Source organism: Colossoma macropomum, unplaced genomic scaffold (genome assembly GCF_904425465.1).
Source record: "Colossoma macropomum unplaced genomic scaffold, Colossoma_macropomum, whole genome shotgun sequence".
Classification (NCBI taxonomy): Eukaryota; Metazoa; Chordata; class Actinopteri; order Characiformes; family Serrasalmidae; genus Colossoma; species Colossoma macropomum.
Genome location: NW_023494791.1, coordinates 13894252 through 13919461, shown reverse-complemented (window position 1 = coordinate 13919461; position 25210 = coordinate 13894252). Strand labels below are relative to the sequence as shown.

The 25210-nt window shown below is 39.5% G+C and overlaps 2 protein-coding genes across 4 annotated transcripts in view; both read left to right on the top strand.

Moving 5' to 3' along the window:
* Positions 1 to 12503, top strand: part of tet1 (tet methylcytosine dioxygenase 1) — a 40517-nt gene extending 28014 nt beyond the window's left edge. For both annotated transcript variants that reach the window (XM_036574002.1, XM_036574003.1), the window contains 9 exons: positions 3571 to 5683; positions 5885 to 5975; positions 6354 to 6447; positions 7206 to 7414; positions 7583 to 7733; positions 8082 to 8171; positions 8396 to 8533; positions 8931 to 9240; positions 9606 to 12503. In XM_036574002.1, coding sequence (XP_036429895.1) covers positions 3571 to 5683; positions 5885 to 5975; positions 6354 to 6447; positions 7206 to 7414; positions 7583 to 7733; positions 8082 to 8171; positions 8396 to 8533; positions 8931 to 9240; positions 9606 to 10699 — 4290 coding nt within the window. In that variant the 3' untranslated portion in view covers positions 10700 to 12503. The remainder of the gene's footprint in view (positions 1 to 3570; positions 5684 to 5884; positions 5976 to 6353; positions 6448 to 7205; positions 7415 to 7582; positions 7734 to 8081; positions 8172 to 8395; positions 8534 to 8930; positions 9241 to 9605) is intronic.
* A 4134-nt stretch (positions 12504 to 16637) lies between these two features.
* Positions 16638 to 23749, top strand: eif4e1c (eukaryotic translation initiation factor 4E family member 1c). 2 transcript variants are annotated; one of them, XM_036574005.1, is made up of 7 exons: positions 16638 to 16756; positions 18095 to 18186; positions 19101 to 19196; positions 19297 to 19360; positions 19475 to 19588; positions 19724 to 19863; positions 22254 to 23749. In XM_036574005.1, the coding sequence occupies exons 1-7, from the start codon at positions 16739 to 16741 to the stop codon at positions 22366 to 22368; spliced, it is 639 nt and encodes a 212-aa protein (XP_036429898.1). In that variant the 5' UTR covers positions 16638 to 16738; the 3' UTR covers positions 22369 to 23749. The 2 variants fall into 2 exon arrangements, with proteins under 2 accessions (XP_036429898.1, XP_036429897.1); XM_036574004.1 differs by having other exon boundaries at positions 16721 to 16807.
* Positions 23750 to 25210: the final 1461 nt, after the last annotated feature.

Here is a 25210-nt window from a genome sequence, read left to right as displayed (position 1 = left end):
GGTCTAGATGTCAGTGTAAACAAGAAAACTTGATAACAGGATAAAGTGAGTCAGATATTCCAATTTAGATTCTGCTCTGATGTGCACATGAGAACTGAAAGCATGAGGTCAGAAATGACTTCAGTCCCTTAGTAATAGTGTTTCAACATCTGAAAGTACAGACTCATTGTGCCATTCATGACCACTATGGGTGTGCAATATGATGTGAAATTTATTGTTATAAAATATGACAGATTTAGACCAATTATAGAGAGCCTGTAAACAACAACAACAACCAGTGTACAGTGACTGTACAAGCTGCATAGTAACAAGTAGCTGATTGGATGTCAGTCTACTATTCCTATATCTTATTTTACCAATTCTTCGATTTTTCCTTCTTTTACTTCTTAAATACACTCTTAAAATAAAGGTGCCCTAAAGAGTTCTTTGAGTGATTTCAGTTCCCTAAGGAACCATGATTGAGAAGCCTTTCAGAAGTTTAAAGGATCTTCATTTAATGTAACAGTTCTATTAAGGATGCACCAATTCAGGAATTGCCGATCTGATATTTTTGTGTATATATCTGCTGATGCCGATTCTGATGCTAATACATAATATATATAAAATGTAAAACTTGAGACTAGATCCACCTAGATTAGCATTACGTTATTTTGGTAAGGTTACAAATGAAGTAAAATTATTGAAATACTGGTATTTTAGTTCAATAGCCCAGTGTCACGTAAACATTCTGCTCTGCTGTATAATACATGCATCATCAAATATTGGTTTAAAATATCCATCAGATCTAATCTTCTGTCCGATGCCGGTATTTTTTTAAGGAAATATCCTTACCCTGTTTTATATCATTTGGAGGTTCATCACACTCACACATCTCATTTACGAAAATGTTCTCTAAATAATCATCCATTGAAAGGTTCTTTAGAGAACTGAAGTGCCACTGCTGTTTTAGTTGTTCATTTTGTTTGTTGACACTTCTTAGCAAAACTATGAAAAACAAAATACAGTGTTGTTAGTGTATGATAAAAATGTACTGAAGCATGTCATATTTTTGCCATATCGCCCACTCTCAATCATCAGGTTTCAAAGCATCAAGATCTTGACAAGTGAGCATAGAAGATGTATTGACTGTTGATGTTGGTTAAAAAAACATTAAAAAAAGACAATTAGCAAACACCCTTTTTATATCTATTGACAATTTATCTATTTACTTTCCCGTCATCTAGTCTTCTAGAAATTCAAGTAAGCACTAGTCTAGTACCCAAAAAAAACAAACAGAGTGAGTGTTATTTAGTACACTGTAGCCATTAAGTTTTACTGTGTATGACCTATGGTTTAGTCTACTAACCTATACTACATTTTTTTACATAAGCATTGCTGTATCTGCTCATATCTGTGCTTTAATTTGGATTTGGCTTTAGTAAGCAGCTCCCCTCTCTCTCTCTTTCTCTCGTTCTCCCTCTCTCTCTCTCTCTCTTTCATATAGTCTTCCTCCAAAGTAGAGTCTTTAGAGAGTTTAACTTGTCATTGTTGTTAGCTGTTAGAATGCTTTAGAAAGTGACCCTAACTGAACTCATGGCTCAACTGAAGTTGCGGACCACCATGGGCTGTGATACAGATTCATTCAGAACCTGTACAACCCACTCCTCAGTTTAATTTGACACAAACGTTTATCATTCCATGTTCACATTTATTTTACTGTCACAGACAATCATGTACTAAACAACTAAAATAATGCAAAATAACAATAATAATAAAACTGTGTAATCTAATGATTTTATGTGGGCTGCTTGTTTATTTCTGGGGTATGGTCCAGAATACTTGTTTATGAAAAACAGTTTTAAACAGTAACCAAGGCAGTTGCTTTCATTGTCTCACTGTGAAACGTCACAGAAGCTGATTATTATTTTTTTCTACTCCAGCAGTAACAGTTGCAGAGGCTGCCAAGTTATTGCCTCACTCTCATTTTGGCCCCTCTAGTCTGTTGCATCACCCCCTGTCTTGGCATGAGGGTTAATCATAAGTGATGAAGTTTTCCAAATACAACAATATAGAAAATGCTGAGTTTATTTACACACCACACTGAAAGGCTAATGCAGTGTATAATTCAGATCCCAAGAATATTATAAAACAACATGCTCACTCAAAAATTGATTTTTACTTCTTTACTCCCTTAAACATTTTAAGTTCTCTTTTTTATATCTATGCAGAAAGTAAGATAGGTGCTTAAATTTTTGTATGAATTGTTAGAAGCACCTTGACTGTGTGAATTAACTATTGGTGCTTTCACATGCAACTAATGCTCTTCACACTGTTTTGCTGTTGTGTCATTCAGTTGATTTCCAGTCAAAACAGCCATTAAGTACAAGTTATTCATTTTTAGAAGATATTTCTGAGGTGATTAGATGTTAGATAGTCCACTTGCACATGGAAGGGAATATCAAAGGTAAATGAAAAAAAAGTGGAAAAAAAACAGGAGTTTCCAAAACTGGAGTTTAAAAAATATTTTAAAAGATACAGAGAAACTGTGACTCAACAACTGTACATGACCTGGTTGACCACCAAAACTGTCACCATCAGATAAACAGTGCTTTCATCTTTGAGAGACAAGATCAAGCATCACATCCTAAACTTCCCACAGGTGTTTCTGTCCACCCTTTCACTGTAAGACGACCCAACATTATGAATCAAAATAGAAGAAAATCTGCAAATCAAATAAAGAAGCTGCTGGTGCTCTTACAACAGTGGACTGACCACTCCAGAGTCCAAATCTCAACATCACTGAATGTGTTTGAGATCGCTTGGATCGTGAGAAACAGAAAATGCAGAAACTTCTAACAGCGAACCTTGGAGGTGTAGAAAATGTCCCTGCAGAATTCTTAGAAAAATTGAAAGCAACTCCCCTGAAAAGAATGGAAGCTGAAATAAAGGCAAAGGATGGACACAACTAAATACTTTACAATGTATATAATGGCCATTCTGACTGGAAGTTATATAAATAAAGAGAGGTGATTGACTTTTGCACAGAAATGTTATACATGAATACTTCATTGTAATATATTCTGACATCTTTTCATCCTTTTATGCAGTATCTTGGGGATGACAGTTGGATATGTTTGTATATTTGTCTTATGCATGCAATAGTGAGTCATGATTTTACAGTTTGACAGGAATTAAATCATTTCAGTAAACCCATTGTTGGTTTTAAGGTAATCAAGACAGTGTTTGAATGCTCAGTGGCTACTGTCAAGCAGCCAGTAATACTTTTGCATTCTGTTAGTATCAGTTATGACATTACCACAATAGCTTGTCTTTGTTAAATCTGATAAAAGATCAGATAAATAAATCAACCAAGATTTGTTTACAGCTGTGTTATCATACAGCAGAGCAAGAGGCAATGTTCTGCAGTTGTTTTCATGTTGTTTACTGTTAGGTTTGTATACTCACTCTGAGTTCTGGCCAAAGCCCTGCTGAGGCACCGGCTGTTGAGTACTGATGGCCAGTGACAGTGTGCGCTGCATCATTCCTGCGCCAAAACCTCTTAAATCATCTCTCTGTTTTTATCTTGCTCAGGTTGAGTTAGAGGGCATCTTAGTAAATGGCACTAATTCAGAGCAGATGGAAGAGACCTGTGTGGTGCCAGAAGACGAGGCGTGTGACGTATCTCAAGCACACTCCATTCCACCTGACTCTCCCACGCCTCTCCAGCATGATCCTGCACCAGCTGAGAGAGCCCTCCAGCCTGCTGTCAGCCCCCATGCACTTCTTACTCACCACAGCTCTTTAAGCTCCTACAATGGTGCTAAACACATGAAACCAAACACTGAGGATCACAAAGATCCCACTGACCTGCAGTCCGAGTTTCAAAGGTCTGTGAATATGCTAACAGAAAGCCAGCCACCTGAGGCGCTTCCTGAAAGGACAGTTCCCCTGAAAAAGATCAAGTTGGAAGAACTGAGCATGATGCCGGATGAACAAAGTGCATTGCACTTAGATAACAGTGGCTGCTACGAGGATGCTCTGTCTACACTAGCAGCTGTAGTATGTTCCACCATCACTGATAGGAAGGGTTTTGAGGAGACGTTGCTCAGTCCTCAGAACTCAGATGTCCGTTCTTTTAAAACTGAAAGAGAAGAAGAACCATGTCATAGCCTTTCACACCAGAAAAGGACTTCAAACAGTCCAACAGGTGCTGATAACCCTCATCAGAAAGACTTAGTTGCACTTTCGATGAATAGTGTCCAGTCTTTGGTTGAGCATAGGAGCATAAGCATGGATCAGGCCATAGCTATCGAGGCCTTAACCCAGCTGGCAGCTATCCCAGAAACAGCATCTTTCAAAACAGAGTATCAGGATCAGAACCCTCAGCAAGGAAGCACATCAACCACAAATATTTCATCAAGCAGGCAAATACCTCAAGAAACTAAATCTGTATCAGAGGTTGTCTCCAACAAAGTCTCGGTAATCAGCTCATCGTTGCATCAGACTTCTGTTATTTGCAGCCCGTTGAACAGGCAGGAAAACGTCACCCATCGCAGCACACCCACCCACCACAAGCTCTCCTTGCAGGATCTCCTGAAAGCTAGCTCAGAATGTGACAGGCTCTTGCATACCCCAGAGAATGGAAGACTCAGTCAAGCACTTTGTAAAACAGATAGGTTAGATGGCACTTTTAAGAAGTTTAAGCATGTTGAAAGGACACAGAGCTCAAGGAGGAGAGATGAAGAGGAGGTTGCAGCCCAGTTGGTGCAGCTTGCATTCATGATTGAATCAAGACACAAGCCAGTGTCCTCTGAAAACAGTCCCCCCAAGGGTATGCCAGTACAGACCATAAAATACAACCATCATGCTATTGGACAGCATTTTAAAAAGCAAAGAAAAACAAGAACAACTCCCTCAAGTCCTAGGATATCAAAAAAAAGAGCATCTGGGATTGAGGGAGGCAACCATAGGATACCACTAGCCAAGAGGACACCCAATAGCAAAACCCCATACAAGACGAAGGCGCAGAGGGAGGCCTTGCAGCGAAAAGCAAGGTTACACCCGAAGAGGAGCCCATTTTTGCCACAGACTCAAATAGACCTGAAAAAATACCTAGCACAGGCTCATCTTGAGAAAAGGCAGCTTTTCCATTTCAGCAACAAGAGAGAAGATACTCTCGTGAGCTGTGAAAACCAGAAAGCTCTGAGTCATTCCCATGGTAACCAATCCCAACCAAACGGACACTGTTACAGTCTCACGAATGGTCACATAGGTGCTACCCATGGCCAGAAGCATGAATGTGAAGAACATTTGATTTCTCAGGTATTGAAAACGTACAGTGTGCTAAACCATGGTGCTAAATCACAAGCCCAGTATGCCATGCCTAACGTCCCCGGTGCAGATCCATCTCAGAATCTAGGGGGTTGCCACAGAGTTAACAGCCTGAGCTGTGAGCCACGGCAAACTTCCCTTGATCAGAATGGATATTACAAAGTGGAGACGTCTGGCGCTGTCACAGTTTTGTCTACATCAGCTGGAAATGTGGAAAATGGTGATGGGGAATCCTTTAGAGAAAACACACCCACTAAGCATATGCTCAACAGCTTTTTGGAATCTCCATTGAAGTTCTTGGACACTTCAACCAAGAATGTAATCAACACCCCCTCAAAAAAAAACTCTGAGCTCCCGTCCTGCGACTGTAGGGGTAAGCTGTGGCATTACCTTCAGCACAACAGATAAAAAGACTATAAACAAGTATATATTTCACAGGTTTATGAGTTGTTTCAGTTTTATTTAACTCATCTTCACAGTCATATATGTTAATGGTTATGGATTATGTTCTTATATTCTTGTATATGAGCAACATTCTTGCAACAGTGAAACCAGAAATGAATTTCTTTTGTAGAGCATATCATTGAGAAAGAGGAGGGTCCCTTCTACACGCACCTTGGCTCTGGGCCAACTGTAGCAGCCGTGCGAGAGATGATGGAGGACAGGTAACATTCTTTTTTTCTTTTTTCCTTTCTTTGTCACATTACTTTTATAGGACAGAGACAGTTATTGGCTATAGGCCTATAATCTGTGTTTAATTTTCTTGATAAGATGACATGTCTGCTGCGCAACATTCATGTACGTACTTATAGAAACACCCATGCTGACATGCATAAAGACCAAAGCACGTTCTCATGCAATCTCAAAGTTACAACAGGAAGCCACTTTCTATGCTCAAGGGGCCCAGTAGAGTAACTCTTACCACAGTGAGGTCACCTTACAGCTGACCCTCTATAGGTGTGGTAGGCTTATGGCAAACTTGCATTTGGAGATTTTGTGTTGTGTATTTTTTGTTACTCTCTGAAACTACCTTTTTGTTTCAGGTTTGGGGAGAAAGGCAAAGCAGTGCGTGTGGAAGTTGTAGTCTATACTGGGAGGGAGGGACGGAGCTCCCAGGGTTGTCCAATAGCGAAGTGGGTTAGTGACCTGTGTAAATTTTTTTTTTTTATTTTAAAGGCATTAGGAAGAAATGTGTATCAATACCACATTTGTGTTAGTAGGTAGAAGAGATGTTTCATCATGATTTGAATTTTCTGAGAAATTATTGTTGTCCATAGTCTTGTTTTGCAGAAACATTGTTTACATTTTTGCCATATTTTTCTAATTTCTTGACATTTAAACAAATTGGAAAACTTAGACTTACAGACTTAAATCTATTGATACAGAATGTAAATTGAATTCATTATGGGCTGTATTCATAGCTGGCGACTTAAGCCGGGCCACGAAAGTTCAAAAGATATATCAATAGATAAGCTGGAAAAGTTCAGACTTGTGCTACAAAAAGTTGAATTTCTGGTTGACACATATTCAAAATATTGAAATTACTTGTGTGCAATTCACAAAATTATATATTTCACAAAACGTCAATATTATATAATATTTTATATTATATATAAATAATAATAATACATGCAATGGGTCTGAGCACACAAGTCTGCAGATGCATCTAAAGTCTGAATGCTGATGAGTGCAATTTCACTATTATCTCACCGCTGTGCACTCTGAATACTCTGAATACAACCCAATTCATTATGTAATTACATAACTACAATTAAATAGTAAAGCAAAATGAAAATAACTGAAAAAAAGATAATAACTTTAAGGGTTAATCAGTGCTCGTTGATGTATTTAAGTGTATTGTAATTGTGTTTGTCTGAATGGGTTACACTTGTCAGGTGATCCGTCGGGCCAGTGAGGAGGAGAAGCTGCTGTGTCTTGTGCGCCAGCGTGCAGGTCACTGCTGTCAGAACGCAGTTGTGGTCATCCTCATCCTAGCCTGGGAGGGGATCCCACGCAGCATGGCTGACAGACTGTACCAGGAGCTTACACAGACCCTGTACAAGTATGGCTCGCCCACGAGTCGCCGCTGTGCCCTTAATGAGGAGTGAGTCAGAAGCCACAGAGAGTGACCATTATTCAAACACACACATGCACAGATGAAAAATGTAATTTCTGGGGTGTTGATTGAAGATGGTTGAAGACTGCCAGGATATTTTTTGGTGTTACTCTGCAACTAACATGCTTTTTTTGCCCTGTTGTTATGTCTCCTCAGTCGTACCTGTGCTTGTCAGGGTCTGGATCCAGAGACCTGTGGCGCTTCTTTCTCTTTCGGCTGCTCGTGGAGTATGTACTTCAATGGCTGCAAGTTTGCCCGCAGCAAAGTGCCCCGAAGGTTCCGGCTACAGGGAGACTACCCTGAGGAGGTGAGCACAGAGAGAGAGATAAGTAAGGAGGTTGATGCTAAGTTTGAAATACAACTTTTTTCCTGCTAATACTGCTAAGTGTACCCTGTAATATGGTCTGCTTTGATTATACATTTGAGTACAGTGTGTGATCAGATTAATAATGAAAGCTCAGATCTTCATGTAGATCAGTATTGCTTCTTGCCTCCCAGTGGCCATAAATAGAATAGCCTCAGGCAGTAATATATTACTGACAGAGCCAGCCCAAAGTAGCGGTGCTTGTAGTGTTTATTATGCAGGAAATGAGAGCTTAACATATAGTTAGAAAACCAAATCATAAGGTCTTGCCATTTTTCTGCTTTTATCCAGGAGGGGAAGTTAGAAAGCAACCTGCAAAATCTGGCGACAGATGTGGCTCCTTTGTATAGGAAACTTGCCCCCGAGGCCTATCAAAACCAGGTAGGAAACACATAAAGAAAATAACGTTAAATTGTACTAGAAATGCATAGTTTACCTGCCCATATGAATATCTGTGACTTGTATATTGAAACTGGTGCTAAACACTAGCCGCACCACCTCACCCCCAGCCCTCAGGGCTGTCTGAAATACCCCTTCAACATTTCACAACTACAGTCACACAGCTACGTAAAACGGAAGTCTTGACGTGACTTCTGACCTTTCAGGTGGAGCAGGAGCAGTCAGGCCAGGACTGTCGCCTGGGCATGAGAGAGGGTCGTCCATTCTCTGGTGTGACAGCATGCGTGGACTTCTGTGCTCATGCTCACAGAGACACACACAACATGAACAATGGAAGTACTGTGGTAAGCATCACTTCTCACCTCACAAGTCAACCCATTCACACATTGGCAAATTACACGTGTTACACACGTGTTACATTTATATTACATTATAATCATACTAGAAATAATAAATCTTCTCACCCAAAAGAAATTTTCTAAATTAAACTAAATTAGGACACAGAATCGCTGATGCAAAGCACCACTCTTCCAAAGCTACTTGAGTTTGAAGGTCTCCCTTTGTGGAGAATCTTCATCCTGCTATATGTAAAACCCTAAATGTGAGTGATTTAAGTAATTACAAGCCAGGTCCCTCAGATGCTTCAGTTTCAAAAAGTATCATTTTTTTCAAACAGGATCTCCAGCCAGCTGGTCTGGCCTGTATCATATAAATACCGCTCTGTCCCTATTTGTTTTTTAGGTATGCACGTTAACGAAGGAGGATAACCGCGCAGTAAGAAACATTCCAGAGGACGAGCAACTGCATGTCCTTCCTCTCTATAAGATTTCAGAGACTGATGAGTTTGGTCGTGTGGAGGGCCAGTTGGCTAAGATAGAGACTGGAGCTCTGCAAGTCCTCTCTTCCTTCCCAAGAGAGGTGCGTCTGCTGGCTGAGCCTGTGAAGTCTGCCAGTAAGAGAAGACAGGAGGCCAAGAAAGAGCGAGAGAAACACAGCAGCCAGGAGAAAAAGCAGGTCACCCCAGTGAAAGTGAAGAACGAGCCCCTCAAAGGTATCATCATAGTTGCCTGCCCTCTAAGGAACTACACTGTCTTTATGATTTATTTAGCTGGTTCTTTGATCTATGTTGTTCTCACTAAGACTTTGTAGAATAGAACATCCTTGTCCAAGATTTGAGAGTTTCATTTGTACTTTGTAACTCAACAAAATAAATCATTGCATGAACTTTATTTATGTTCATGAATTAAATAGAATCAGCAAATGTAGACTTTGTTACCTCAACATTTGCTGTTTGCAAATCAAACAACTGCCTTGATTAATTTTTTTTATACAGAGAACAAGTCTTTTTACTAATTTTTTTGTTTTTCCTGGTACCTTTTAAATTTCTTACTTACAGACATTTGTTTTCCTTCATAGGTTTTAAAAGCACTTCCTCTGAGCTTTCACCATGTTTCAAAACAGAGACATGTTCCTCAACTCCTTACTCTTCCCCTATGCGACTGCCCAGGACTCCAGACATGGGGAGCCACTTACTGGACTTACTGGACTCCTCAAGCCCTTACAGGAGCACAAACTATACTCCTCCACTGAGCTCTAGCCGAGACACAGCAGCACTTTCTTCATCCCCTTGCACCATCCTTCCTGCACCACATTATCAGAATGCTGGAAAATTGTCCCAAAGCAATGGATCTCCTCTCCTCAGATACGGAACAGGGCAAGAAGCAGTGAGGCACAGCTCTCCAGAGCTCTCAGAACAGAAACCATTCAGAAACCAGCAGCATGTGGATAGCCCCTTGGGACCGAAGTCCTCGGGTTTCCGTGACAACTGTTTCGCAGTAAAAGCTGAGCCTGAGGAGGTGCGTTGTTTTCAGGGTGGAGCTGCTCCCAGACTGCTCTCTCCATCCAGGGCTGAGGGTCTCCACAGCCGTCTGAACTTCCACCAAGCGCAGCCGAGCCTGGATGACCACCATGGGCCGCCGATGACCCCGCGACCCATGACACCTGAAGAGGTCAAAGCCGAGGAAGTGTGGTCAGACAGCGAGCACAACTTCTTGGACGGAGATATTGGTGGGGTTGCGGTGGCCCCGTCTCATGGTTCCATTCTCATCGAGTGCGCTCGGCGAGAGCTGCACGCTACAACCCCCGTCCTGCGGCCGAACCGCAGCCACCCCACCCGCGTCTCTCTGGTCTTCTACCAGCACAAGAGCCTTAACACACCCGGCCATGGGCTGCAACAGTGGGAGGCCAAGATGGCGGAAAAGGCTAGGGAGAGAGAGGCGGAGGCCGAGCGGCTGGGACTGGAGCCCGGAGCCCTCAACTCTGCCAAGGCCAGAAGGTCAAAGGTAGCGGAGAGCGATACAGAAAGCGGAGAGGAAGACGTGTGTCAGGACGAGAGGGCGAAGCTACAGGTCCCGACCCGCCAATCTCTGACAGCCACCCGGGATGGCCTCATCACATCAGCCCCGTACGCCCTCACCCAGGTCACCGGGCCTTATAACCGCTGGACATGACAGTGGCCAGTGCAACTTTTTTTTAGCTAATGCCTTACCTCAGTCAGCTCTATCTCTTTGACACCTGTTTGAACGTGCTCTTTTTTCATTTGTGCTCTTCATCTCAGCTTTTTAGAACGATGCTGACTACCCATTTGTCAGTTTTGAAACTGTGAGTTTTGGTGCATATACATGTCTGGTTTTTAATGTAAAGAGATGGTGCTCAGAACAGATGTTTAAAAACTGGTTTTATAGAAAAAAGAGATGAAATTAGTGCATAGAAGATGTGACTATTTATTCTGAACGTTTTCACAACTATTTGTATTTAATTTCTGGTCCAAGCCTGTTTACTGCAATATGACTGTGTCAACCTGTAAATGATGTGTGTAGTAAACACTCAGAATTGACATTGTAAAATGTGAATTCGATTGTTGGTTTTGTTGGTTTTTTTTTTGTTTTTTCATCTTTGGGTGCTCACTTGTCAGACATTCAGTAATCGCTATTTTATGGTGCCATTGTAGCAGTAACTTACTTTGAATAACCACAAACATACATTACTCCTTTAAAGTTTTAAAGTATTGTGACACAAAAGGTTATTAGTTAGATTTGAATATACATGTAGCATTGGTTTTATCACACCATGATATTGGTATTGAAGGTACATAGATACATAGACTCTGGATTATGAAAAAATATTCCTGTTATACATGGCATTGTTTGAAAAAAGCACTTTTGAACAACTTGACTTTCGAAATGTCCTGTATGCACAGATTTTTTTTTTTCATTTGTTTGTTTATGAGCGACCTCCTTCATCCAATTTATGTATATATGCTTTGCATGTTCGTTTGGAACTCAACCATGATTTTTAAACCATGCTTATCAAAGCAATAATCATGGAACGTTATATGCTGCATTTTTGATAATGTGTCAAATTTAAACCATTTTATTACTGGAACATAAAAGATATTATTATTATTGGTTTCCCAATTTTTTAGGTTTTTCAACTCCCAAAGAGTTTAAAACATGACTTGAAACAGCCTTTTATACATGATCAGATATGTTATATTTTGTCATTCAAGTGTGCTAAGATATGTCTGAACAATATTACTGTATGTTTTTCACTGGTGCTTTCTTGAAGACCTACTATACATCCTCCTGAGATCAGATCATGTTATTTTTATTGGTGCATAGTGCTTTTTTATTTCAAATAAATCACCCCACATCTTATCATTTGTTTACTTGCTAAATGTTTGCATAATATTATCTTTTTTCAAGCCAATATAATGGTTTTTTTTTGCATTAAATGGAAAGTCCCATTTCACAGCTATATTGTAAAAATGTCTCTGTGTAAAGTTTATTTAGCTCCAGCCAAGAAGAAATGCCCACTAAAGTCCTTTTATTATAGACATTTTTATAGGTCTTTTTACATTTTGAGGTGCTAAAAATGTACTGTGTAAATATGCCACGTCACGGTGTGCTCAAAGCTCTTCTGATTCTAATTCTTAAAGCCCCTGTGTCTTCATGCCAGCTGTGTGAAGTCTTCAATGGCTTCTCTGAGAGCCACACTGTATTTTGTTCTTATTGCAGAGGCAGAAAAAGGTCCTACAAAAATCCAATGTGAATCTACATTATGGGGAACTTGAAGTCAGAGAGTGGCATGGATATGTTCACTCTAGTGGGTATTTTTATTTAAAGCTGCTTTTGCTGAACAAGGAAACTGTTGCTTTTGTGGAAAACCCACACTGACAAAGCTGTGTGTGCAGAGTTATTTTGTAAGACGTTGAAAAGCTAATTTTCCTAAATAAACGAAGAGCACCTATAGTAACACTGGCCTGTTATGTCGCTCTTTGTGGGGAGAAGAACTTGATTCTTGATGGTGCTGATAAAGAATATTAGAATCCTTTTACTGGCTGTTTACATGTAGCTTTTTGCTTTGATGATTCATTTATCGTGGTGAATCAACATGTATGATACTCAAGAACGTCTGATGACAGTTTAATGATTATTTGATGATGATAATGACTTTCAGAATTCATCATCACATTAAAATATTACAAAATGTATAGTGAATTACACTTCAAAATAAGGTTTTATCTGACTTAATTTTGAAGGATTAATTTGAATTGTTATTATTAAAGACTAAATAAAGAACATTTTAAAATGTTTCTACAGCTTAGCATGATCCGACATCCCCCCTAAGAAAGAAAAGAAAAGAATCAGGCTCAGTCTGTGGTTCAGTGCTTTTATAAATGTGCAATTGTAAAAGTTTGATACAAAAGCTCCTAGTAAGATACAGTCATATGCAAAAGTCAAACTACGGATTTTGTTGATTTTCTAAGTGAAAATAATACATCCTCTACATGAAACAAACATAAACGTGGTGTTTTCCGGCATGTTTTTGTGTACAATTTCCATTCGTTTGCTGAATTTAACATGTTGAATATATATATATATATATATATTTCAGATTTTGTTTTATTTTTTTCCCAGTTTTCTATAGAGGATGTGTTAACCTTACTTTGTAATGTCAGTTGACTAGGAGTGACCAAACCTTTTCACATGACTGTATTTTTTGTCAAGCACTGCAAATTTCACTCATCTTTAAGCTAATTTCTTAGTTACCTGCCCATTACATCAGTTTTTCTGCTGTAATGTTTCTCTTTTTTTAACTTGTGCCCAAACATTTTTAGAATTTTCACCTTGTCTTCCTGATCAGATTCAAATTCTGATATGACAGTTTCTGCACAGTAACAGTTTTGAGACTAGCATTTCTTTTGAAAGTAAACCATTAAAGGCAGTAAACATTTCCAGGTGTGTGATATATGTCATTTACACCGCCTAGTGTCTTGCTATATCATTGGGGGTATATTTTTTTCAAGGACAGTAAAACAGCACCAGCTTTTGAGTCTTCAGAAAAATAAAATGTAAATGTGGCAGTTTGAAACCTCTGTTATTCTGTTTTTGTCCGTAAATGCATCATGTAATGTAAAGAAGCTGAATCAGTCTTTTCCAAAAATGTACACAATGTAATCATCCTGAGAAACACTGTACAAATATATCTATTTTGACTGCTATCAGAGTAATAAATGAGAACTAGTATATCGCTGTTGTCAGAAGAAAACCTTGTATCTCCAAAATGGTATCTTTACAGGAGCAGTAAAAAACCTACTTTAATTTTAATGTAAGTCAAAGGAACCAGAATTTTTTCCAAGTCATTTTGGACTATTTCTTTTGCTCCATTGTTCATGAAATTTACACACAATGTAAAGAACAAAAGGCATTTACAAATTATAAAAAAAATTGTAAAAAACTGAAAAACGACAAAAACGGAGATATGAGGTTTTCTTCCGACAACAGCGATATATGTAGGTGGCCCTGTAACACAGCAGTACAGAGGCTATGGTGTGATGTGCTTCACAGTCCTATCAGCCGTGTAAAGTAGCTACTGAAATTGAGCAGGAACAATCAGTGAAAGAAGTGCTTAAATTAGGGTAAAACTAGCATCACTTGCAAAGCTAATATAACTACTAGCATCAACAGCTAATAAACATTAAAGTTAAAATTAGCTGCTACTTCATAATTAGACTACTTGTAAATGAGTAGCCTGCTAATTTTAAATTCCCTGTTTTACATTCCCTCAAACTCAGCACTGGTTAAGTTCATTTGCAGGCAGCTTTTCAGCTACACATTTTTCAGTTTGAAGTACAATAATCAGCTGTGATCCTTTCCAGTGATATGTTATAGTAGCATGTGTTGAGAGCCTTAATTTTTACTTAGAGCGATATTGATAGATAACAAAACGTGGTTAACTTTAGTGTAAGTCATTTGTTGAGACTTCTGATTGTTCTGAGTTCTGTTTGCCCCTCTGGTGATACTTTGTCATCACATTTTACAGAATCTATAATTTATGTCAAATCATTTAAAGTCTTTGTGTTTTTTCAAAAAAATGTGCTATTATTGTAGGTACAACTCTAAAAATATATTTTTTAATGAAATTGAAGCTTCTATCAATTTATGTCAATAACTCCACTTCATTTTAATAAACAAAAGACAGAATGACAGTAAGACAAATGATAGGTAAAATTAAAATGAAAAGACATAATGACAAAATAGAAGTGAAAGTAAACTGAAAACATTTGTAAACTTTGTTCATTAGTCAGTGTAATCATATTATTTACATATTATGCAAATACATTTATTATTATTATTAGTAGGTCACTATTAGCCATATCTTTTCACTCTACAGTACACACACTCAACACATACACACAACTTAAACTAATAAATACGGAGCCCCGCTGGTGACATCCTGTATGAAATAAAAATAATGTGAGGCCACGACTTAGTAAGGTGTGGGAACAAGATCCTAATGCGTGGCCACAACTTAGTAAGGCATGGGACCAAGATCCTAATGTGTGGCCATGACTTAGTAAGGCACTAAGTCATGGCTATGACTTAATTATCTCATTCCCATGCCTTACTAATTCGCGGCCACGCATTATTTTTATTTCTATGGGATTTCACCAGCAGGGCTCCGTAAATGAACAACGACATTAACAATAACAAAAAAAGCAACAAATGTCCCTCTCAGTGTGGAGGGGCGGAGCACGCAGTGCCGCATTGCATGCATAGCCACTGCCTCAGAGGTCAGCTGTCCCAGCGACTGACACAGTCCGAACAGAGTCCCAGCGGGCCCCCCATTCCTCTCTGTGGGCCCTGTCCTTGCCAGGGTGGCTCCTTGAAGCACCTTACTCCAAGCGCGCCGTCCTCCTTTGACCCTAGAGGGCAGCCAAACTGCAGCTACATGGGCGCCAGATAGCCATGGTCAACGCCGCTAGATTGCCGTACTGCTCTGCCAGCAGGTCTGCAGGCACCTGGAGCGATTTTCCTTCCAGGGCTGGGCACAGCTGAATTGAAGTGCAGCTCCCTGACACTCTTGCACTGGAAGCAGATGTGCACCGGCTCTTTCATGCCAGGCTAAAGCTGGGTTCAGCAGCCGTTCCTTGCTGTATTGTTTCTTTCACCGTCCTCCTCCAAACCTTGTTGCACTGGTTCTTTCACCATCTCCCACTACATTCTGTCTTCCTTACCATCTGTCCTGAAGTTCTTTAATACACTGCAGGCCGCATTATCCCACTTCTGATGCCATTGTGGCGTCAGCATAGAAGACTCAGAAGACGCTCCTATTTCTAGTCAAGAAAATGGTCTTTTACTCAACACAGCAGAAAAGACATGGGAATAGAAATGGAATGGTGAGGAAGGTCACTACTATTCATATCTCTTCACTCTACAGTAGATACACAACCCTCTCTAACTAAACCCACAGCCTGACACAATAAAGCACACTCGACAGATATACACAGCTTAAACTAATGAACAACAACACAACAACATTAATAATAACAAAACCAGCAACAAATATCCTTCTCAGTGGGGTGGGCGGAGCGTTCGGGACAGTATTTTGCCCTAGTCTGGAGGCCCTTTTTACCCCAAAGGTCTACATCCCTTACAAAGAATGCTCCCCTCCCCATGAGGACATTTCTTTTAGCAGTGATTCTTGTTAACTTTTATATAAATGCATGTATCGCAGTTGCGCATTGTTAGTAACGTCGGTGCCAATAAATTTCAGGAATGCAGCAATCCAGGTGAAATTTCAGAATTAATTAGGGCATCGTGTTTCAGTGAATGTTCTGGGATTAGATTTGACCCCATTTGGTCAAGAAAAAATTAGGGGGCGCATCTTACACTGGGGCCTTCTTCCTCCAAGTTACCCTTTACATACACTTAAAGCAGTACAAGGGAAAGTAATAATAATAGCACAGCTGGGTTTCGATGGTAGTGAAACGTATGAATAGTCTAAAAATGACCAGGCAGAGGTCTGTAAATAGATGAGAGCATTGACGTGGCCGGCGGCGTCGTGGGTGCTGAAGATCGGTACTTATGAGTCACTCGTGTCTACGTTGTCCTTAAGCTCGTGTCCGTTGCGGGCTGCCGTACAATCCGAGCGGTTTCGCGTGACGCAGAGGCGCTGAACGGACAGCTCAATCTCATACAGGCAAGATGGCGACATCGGAGCCGGTAAGAGGGGCCGGGGAGCACGGAGTGAGGGCTTTCTCACGGTCCGAAATGGTAAAACAGGAGACGTTTCGGCTCGCTCATGGGCCGCTGTTTCTCCCTCTGTATGAATTTGGGAGAGCCCGTGGTGCGGTGGTGTGTGTTTCTGTGGAGGAGGGCTGGGGCTGGGAGCTGGGAGCTGGGAGCTGCTAGGCTAACGCTACTAACGCAGGCGGTATTTAAGGGACTTGGCGGCGGCGTCGCCGACTCTGTCGTCGCGGGGGCACACGACAGCGCTTATTGCTCCATTTTTGGTCACATTTATCTGCCAGTGTGGATCATCTCATTAGTTCGGTGACGTTAGTTCGTTTAAGTGAAGCGACGGCTTTATTTTTGCCGTTTTGTCAGTGTGAAGCCAGTCATATCCAGACATGCGGACACGTGTGTTGGCTGCTAGCTCGGTTTACAGGCTAACACGGGCACGAAGCTGAAGTCAGCTTCTTATTCGCCAGCTTGTTGTTCGAATTTCCCCGTTCCACCTTAAATGCCGCAGAATTTACTCTCTGGCGCGAGGCGCCAGAATGTAACTGCTGCACCATTTGAGATGGAACGGAAGAATTCGAACAACAAGCTGGCGAATAAGAAGCTGACCTCAGTCTCGTAACACGGGCTACGCAGCACTGGAGCCTCGGACCGAGATTAGCCCTGCCTGCCTGGCTGACTCAGTTTAACTCGACCAGGGTGGTCGCTAGCTAAGTGAAAATAATGAAATGTGGGGGATTTGACCGTAGGTGGAGTACTTAAGCTGACCTGTGTCTCCTTATGAGGTGAATTGGTGAACGGGGCGGCGTTCCTCTACTTATGAATGAACTAACGTTAGCTACCTAGCTAACATTCATGGTATGAACCAGATTTATGAGGTTGAGTTTGGTTTTCTCGACAGTAGAGGGTGTGTTTGCTCCAAACCGAACTCGGTGTGTGGTTCCCTTTTTATATCACTGAAGTCAGTGTGCTTCTAAATAGCATAGCTAGTTAACTTGGCTCCAGTGTAGCTACCTACATACCTCGGATTGTAACTGGTAGTATGTGAGCGTAAGCCACATATACCGGGATCTAAACAGTACTGCATTTCAGCATCTGTTTCAAGTTAGTTGCACAGAGTTCAGATTTAGTGTTTTCCTCAAACTGTTCTGTCATTGTAAGGTAGATATATTTGCTGTGCTGTGTGTTTAAATAGTACAATCAAGTTATCACGCCGAGTGTTGTGACGTTATTTTTTTTTCCTTCATTATTCAATTATTTTCAAATATTGCTGTGGTTTTGTCATGAATCTGTGAATTAATTTCATGTTTGTTCATGCAGCGAGGAACTGAAAGTGAAGAAGTTTCAAATGATAGTCCGACACCAGCTGTTGCGAGTCCTGAACAGTACATTAAGCACCCTTTGCAAAACAGGTACCTCAAATGTTCTTGTATTGAATTAAAGAAACTGCACAAATTGTACCACATGGGTGTCTTTTAGGCTTCATGCAGAGTCCTCCTGGCCTCAGTTAGCCTTATAGGCTGTTCAATTAAGGATTACACTGTTTATTACAGGTAGGGTCTCTACTGGCAGCTCTGATGACAAAAAGCTGTTCCCTCTGGTTTAAAGCTGTGTTACAAAGTACATGTTACATTTGTGTAGTTTTATTACTGCATGTAAATGTGGCTTGTAGCTGCAATATTATGTCATTATCACTTTATTCTGCCTCCTCTGAAAGTCATATGTGAGCAATGCAGTGGCAGTCGGTCATTGCGCTGTATGCTGATGGGAAGTGCTGACCATACATGTTGAGCTGTCTGTTTCCAGACCCGTCGGCCTTGTCACAGTACATTGCTCACTGTTGCTCATCTCTGAAGCCACACTGTAGGCAAAGCCGTGGCAGTATACTCGGCACATAAAGATGAAGCCTTTTTAGGTAGATTTAGTGGCATTCTTGTTTCCAAGGCCATTGTACATACACCTTTTAAGGTAAACTCAATCTCAATCCAAGACCACATTGTGAATTGGAGTTTAAAATATGGCACACTGACCACCCCTGCCTCCCTTTTTGCCTGGATAAAGGGATAATGTTTCTCCATACAATGGCTTTTTGATGGGAACACTATTCATTGTTCTACAGTTAGCCTAAAAGTTGTCAAGGTTCTTTGTTGAACTCACACTGTCTCTATTCATCATGAAGGTTGACCAGATTGTCTCGTATAATAATACATTTTGTTGTGTCATCTGTTATAGTGTAAACACAGTTTGGAATGAAGACATGCCTTTGAGTTTGTTTTCTATAATTACTTAATCGGTCAATTTAACACCTGCAACTTCTCCTCTGCAGATGGGCTCTTTGGTATTTCAAAAATGACAAGAGCAAAAGCTGGACAGAAAACCTACGACTGATCTCCAAGTTTGACACAGTGGAAGATTTCTGGGCGTAAGTGTCTCAATGTTACAGTATTGGCACTGATCTTAGTCCTAAATATTGGCAGTCCTCTTAAATGTAGTCTCTTTGTCTGTTCTGTTTAATTCAACAGATTATACAACCATATACAACAACCCAGTAAACTTGGATTTGGATGTGATTACTGCTTATTTAAGGTATGATGGAAAGGAGTGTTAAAAATCAGTGTTTGGTACAAGCAAAACCCAAAAGCTTAGTAAGTCTGAACAATGACAACAGATTCACCTCGTATATGCTTCTGTGTGTCTCAGGATGGCATCAAGCCCATGTGGGAGGATGACAGGAATAAACTTGGAGGAAGATGGTTAATGACCCTCAGTAAACAGCAGCGACACAATGACCTCGACCGCTACTGGATGGAGACAGTAGGCTGCCTTGTTTCTTAGCATTAAACTAAGAACTGTGGACCAGAGAACATCTACATACAGCTTGATCATTGTGCACTGAGTTTGTCTTTAAGGTATGATGTTCTAATTTTGTTTTATTGACTTGCTTTATAGCTGTTGTGTTTAATTGGCGAGTCTTTTGATGAAGCCAGTGATGACGTATGTGGAGCTGTGGTCAACGTTCGTCCAAAAGGGGATAAAATAGCCATCTGGACAGGAAACTGCCAAAATAGAGAAGCTATCATGACGATAGGGTGGGTCACTTATTTCTTTATTTATATTTATTTTATTTTATTTTTCTTAAGCGTGTGTCATAGTAGCGGGTGGCATGGCCAAAAATTTATATTGGTGGCTAATTAAAAATTCTAAAAGCATAATATTTTGCTTAACCACATTTCCCTATCAGGCCTGGTACTGGACCCAAAAAAATCTGCCATCTGCGGCGTTGCGCCTCATTGACAACAGTAAAATCACTTTTAGCTATTTTATCATGTAGAACAAAAGCTTTCAGTGTTTTTTTTTTTTTTTTTTCTATCAGTATATAAAATATGACTTCCTTTACTAGAGGGTGCACTAGGATTTTTTTTTTTTGTGAGTGAGCATGCAGGTTTATTAAGAACAGAATTCAGATCAGTAAGCAGTTATTATTGATTTATCTAGTTAGTTATGATAAAGCGTGACTGAACTGTGACTTGTACTTTTCATACGTTTTCTTCGAAATTGTAGTTACATTTTTTACATATCAAAGACATACAACTGCATTCGGAAATCATACTTCTAAAGGAAATGTGTAGGTAAAGGGTAGAAATAGCCACTTTTTTTTTCCTTCGGCCTTAATGAGTTAACAGACCTGCCAACCTGTACACATTTTGCATAGCATGTACACAGTTGGACCTCAAAGTACGCTGGTACGATTCGTCACTTTAAACTATTCAAGAAGTGGTGACGACTCGGTTCAGTTGTGCACGTGCAGCCCTCAAATCTAACAGCAACTGGCGGTAACGTCTAGCCTTTCGAAAAACAAAACAGGAAGAGTTTGACCAGTCATAGCGCTGTGTTCATCCCGTCAAATATTGAAAAGTTGAAATTATGAATTGAATTAACATAACGTTGACCTGCCATCCTTGGGAAAATATTTAACGCTAGAAATTTTAGCTTAATGTTACGCAATCCTTAAGTTAGCTTGCTTGTTCACAAGGCATTTAAGTTGCCAAAGTAAAGTGATATTGTTCATATGTCGCAGATTGGTAAACGTGACTTCATAGTACTGTATTCATAATTATTATTGCAGCCAAACCCAAAACCACAGTGAGGGGAGCAAATAATGGTAGGATGGGGGGAAAAAAAGCGAGTGCGTGTGCTGCAGAAATAACGTTATAAATTTATTGGAAGGGGGGTGTGCGTATGTGCCTGTAAAGAATTGAGTCTAAGCCCCCAGAAGTTCCTCACAATGTATCAGGAGCAATGGCTGTGCCTCTGCTCCTCAAAACTACTAACTTTTTTTTCATTAGGCGTATATGATGTTTGCTTATATAAGCTGATGTAATTATTAAATAAAATGGAAATTCTGGACAGAAACTTGAGTTTTATTCATAATTGACAGTGTTTTACATCACAAGTTTTTTTTATACATTTCAACAAGTTTCTGTATATACTTAAGTTAAAACAAGTTACAATATACAAAATAAATTATTTCCATTTTTATCAACAGTTCACTTATGGTTATCAGTTTGTATAAGCACACATACAATGAAAGATTAATCATAAAAAATGGTTTTAAGGAAGTGTACTGAAACTTGACCTTTAGTGTATATTACAGCTTAGTGCATTGCAAGTTCTTGTTGTAGAATCAGTTTTGCCTGATCACTTCAACAGTCAAAACTAGGATTAAGCCCAGAAACAGCTGTCTGTTCCTAAATGTGAATATATCTTTTCATTAAAAGTTTCTCTCAAGAATATATGATTGTATTCAGCGTATTTTCTTTGTAGCCCATTTATATGTTGAAACTTGATATGGCGGTAAGTGTGGAAATGACTGTGGTAAGCGAAGTGGTGTAAAATCATGTGAACTAAGGCTTACAGTATTGTGGTACTCAAAATATTTTCCCAAGGTTGGTGGGTCTGGGTTAAGGTGACTTGTTATTCTGAAATGTCCTCTCACTTTTAATAAGAACCATATTTAAAAACTAAAGCAAATCTAAACTTTGTTTTTATTTTAGTTTTTATTTTACAAAGTAGAAAACACAACAACAATATATAAATAAATGTCAGCCTTACTTTCGAACCCTAACCATATCAATGTAAAAGGCTCATGCTTGTAAGCACATGTCAGTGTCTATAAGCTCCGCAAAACTGTGCTAAATGCACACTGCTGGGTTTGCTCAGTGACTACAAACAAATACGCACCGTTATCTCCCAACTTCCTTTTTCTGTATGTGTGATGCGTGTCCACTAGGGGTATTCAAGCCCTGGGAAACAACGCCTAGTTGTAAATGGCACATTTTAATGTTTTACTTCTGAACAATTTGACACATTTTATATGAGTAGAAGAGTTATACATAATTCTTTTTAGCATTTACATTCTTTTTCGCAGCATGATCAGTGCACTGATTTCTGTTTTGCTTCCCCCCCCCCTTCCATACAGGCAACAATACAAAGAGCGCTTGAGCCTCCCTATCAAAATGGTTATTGGATACCAGTCCCATGATGACACCTCTAGCAAAAGTGGCTCTACGACAAAGAACATGTACTCAGTTTGAAGAAGACTTTCAACTTGTAGGTTTATAAAATTACAAATTTGCATCACATTAATACTTTTGAGTTGTCAACTACTGTAGTGTCCTTCCTTTTTAAGAAAAAAAAAAGAAAGAAAACTGTTAAATATGTAAATGTGTAGTACTCTCCATCCTAAATGATCAGCGCTGATGGTGAGAATCAAGGAACATCTAATGATTTAGACCTGCAAGGGGGAACTGCGTCAACTGAAGCTATACGAATCAAGCTAGATGACAATATTTTAGGCATTGAAAGTTAAACTAACGTATAAAACTTCCCTAGAGGTTCTAAGGCTTAGATTGAAGAGACACCTTTCTTTCCTTTAACCTTTCTTTTTTCTCATGCTTCTTGTTAATGTCTCCACACATACAAGGAAAAAAATGTTGACAACTTAATTCACACAAATTTTAAGGGCCACAACTATTTTAACATGCTTTGGTTGGAGGTGTTTGGCATGAGCAGTGATTGCAGAGACGCCTGCAGATTGACTATCTTAAAGGTTTGTAACGGATTAGATTTGGTTGCCCTCCAGGTTTAGAATTTGGAGGAGTGGCCATTTATTGTTTCGGCTATGCTGAAATTGTGGAATCTTGCTTGTTAGACCTATTTTCAACTTTTGTGTTAGCCCCACATCTATTTATGATATGCATTGCAGTTGAACTTAGTGAGAGGATGACTGAAAAATCAAGTTCCTGTTTTCATTAATTTTTTCCTTCCTCTGAAGTTGTTAGTAATGTGGACTACTGCTTAATATAGAACATTTTTTACAGTGTATTATACAGTAAATTCCTATACATCCATGCTTTTTAGGTGTGCTTTTCACCTCTCCCCTCTTAACAACATTGTATACATTTTCTAGTTTGCACCACTTCTGTGAGTGAATTTCGAATGAAGAGAGGATATTCATTGTGAATTTATTTTGCTCATAATGTATCTATCTGTAATTTCAGGATGTATATTACCTTCTTTTGAGTAAAGGTTAAGTGCTTTGCATTAACAACAGGATGATCTGTGCTGTTTCTTAACTCTCAGTACACACAGTACTAATGAAATGACGAAGTTTACATTAGTTACCTTTGGCACTGGTATAATCGTAGTTTCTAACAGCTGAATTTACCCTTCCCTTTTTTTCTTTTTTTTTTTTTTTTTAAGAAAGTAAAAATGTAACCGTCGCTGTTGTGAAATTAGCCCCTGAGGTCAGTATACCACACCTATTATCCTGTCTTCAGACACTTGAGTGGCTAAAAATGAACAATTGCAGTCATTTCCTTGCCGTGTGTCACAGGTACAAACCTGATTGTCCGTATGCAAATGTCACTGTGTGAATACAGGTAGTAGACAAAATAAAAATAATCCTACAGTCTACTGAATGCTGTTGTGAATTATGAACAGTCTCTAGATTAAGAACCTGTTCAAGTAAGAGGATAAACTAAAGCATTGGCTGAGCAGATACAAACCATCAAACATGACAAGCAGCGTTAAAGTTACACAATAGACGGGTCAGTTTTTTCATTCCATGAACATGACTGAAAAATGTACTTACAGATGTTTACTGGCCAGTGAATGTTGAGTTGGCTGATGACTGGCAACCTGTCCAGGGTGTTTTCTGCCTTCCACATGACCACTGGGATAGGGTCCAGCTCCCCCCACGACCCAGAAGGATAAGCAGCTTAGAAAGTGTGTGTGTGTGTGTGTTGGCTGGTATTTAATATTTTATAATGCTGTTTAGCCTTCAATCAATACATTAGGTGTGAACATACATACAGATAAATAATGGCATGGGCTCAGTTAAACACACATTGTTGACAGTCGGTGCATCAGTTTTAGTTCCAAGCTGCAAGTGCACCACACCTGTCTTGGAACATGCTAACAATTTGTATGTGGTGAAACCATGTAGACCTTCCGTGAGATGTTTGTATTCAAAGCTCCAGTCAGGAATAGCTGAAATGGCCTTAGGGCCAGTTCTACGAGTTGACTCGTGGAGAGAAAGGTTAAAAATACATGTATTTTTTAGTGGCTGTGCTCTTCCAGCGTTGGTGTTCATAATCATGTGTTGTTGCAGTACCGAAAACTTTATATTTTGCAGCTTAGTATCTTAGCCTAAAACCACATAAGCATTTTTATAAAAACAAGCCTGAAGTTCAGTTTATTTAATTTTGTTTTTAATAGTGAAAATCAAGTTTTGGTTGAATTGAACCTGCAATAGTAAAGGTCTCTGCAAGCTTCAGAGCTTACAAATCTTTGGAGACCTTCAGGTAAAATGAGTACCAGCCTGTAAACAAGTGTTGACCATGATCTTAAAGCATATAAACACTTCTTAGTAGAAGAAACAATCTAATTGAACACCAAAACCAACATAATCCATTAATAGGGAAACATGGTGATAAAAACAAGACCAAAAGGCAGCACACAAGTTAAATTAACTGTTCTTTGGATTGTTAGGAGAAGTGCAGTAGTTCGTATTGATTCATTCTAAAGTCGTCTGGATGGTTTGGTTCTTTGGTTCTTTCTCTACAATTAGTATTGAGAAACATTTATCACCTCTATTGAAATTTCAAGTGTATTAAAACAGGAACGGGATATTCACAATACGGAAGATTTGAATGGAAGTTAAACCACAAAAATTTGGCTGATATGATGAGGATTTTCATTACATAGAATCAATTCATGCAAGGTGAACAGTTTCTCAACCGGCTCAAGTGCTACATTCTTCTCTTTGTCCTTCCCACCATATATGCCCCACATATAACATCTACATAGTGTACTTCTTGGACCATCAGATTTCCAGTGTTTGAGGTATTTTGTGATTAGATTACAATTTAGTTA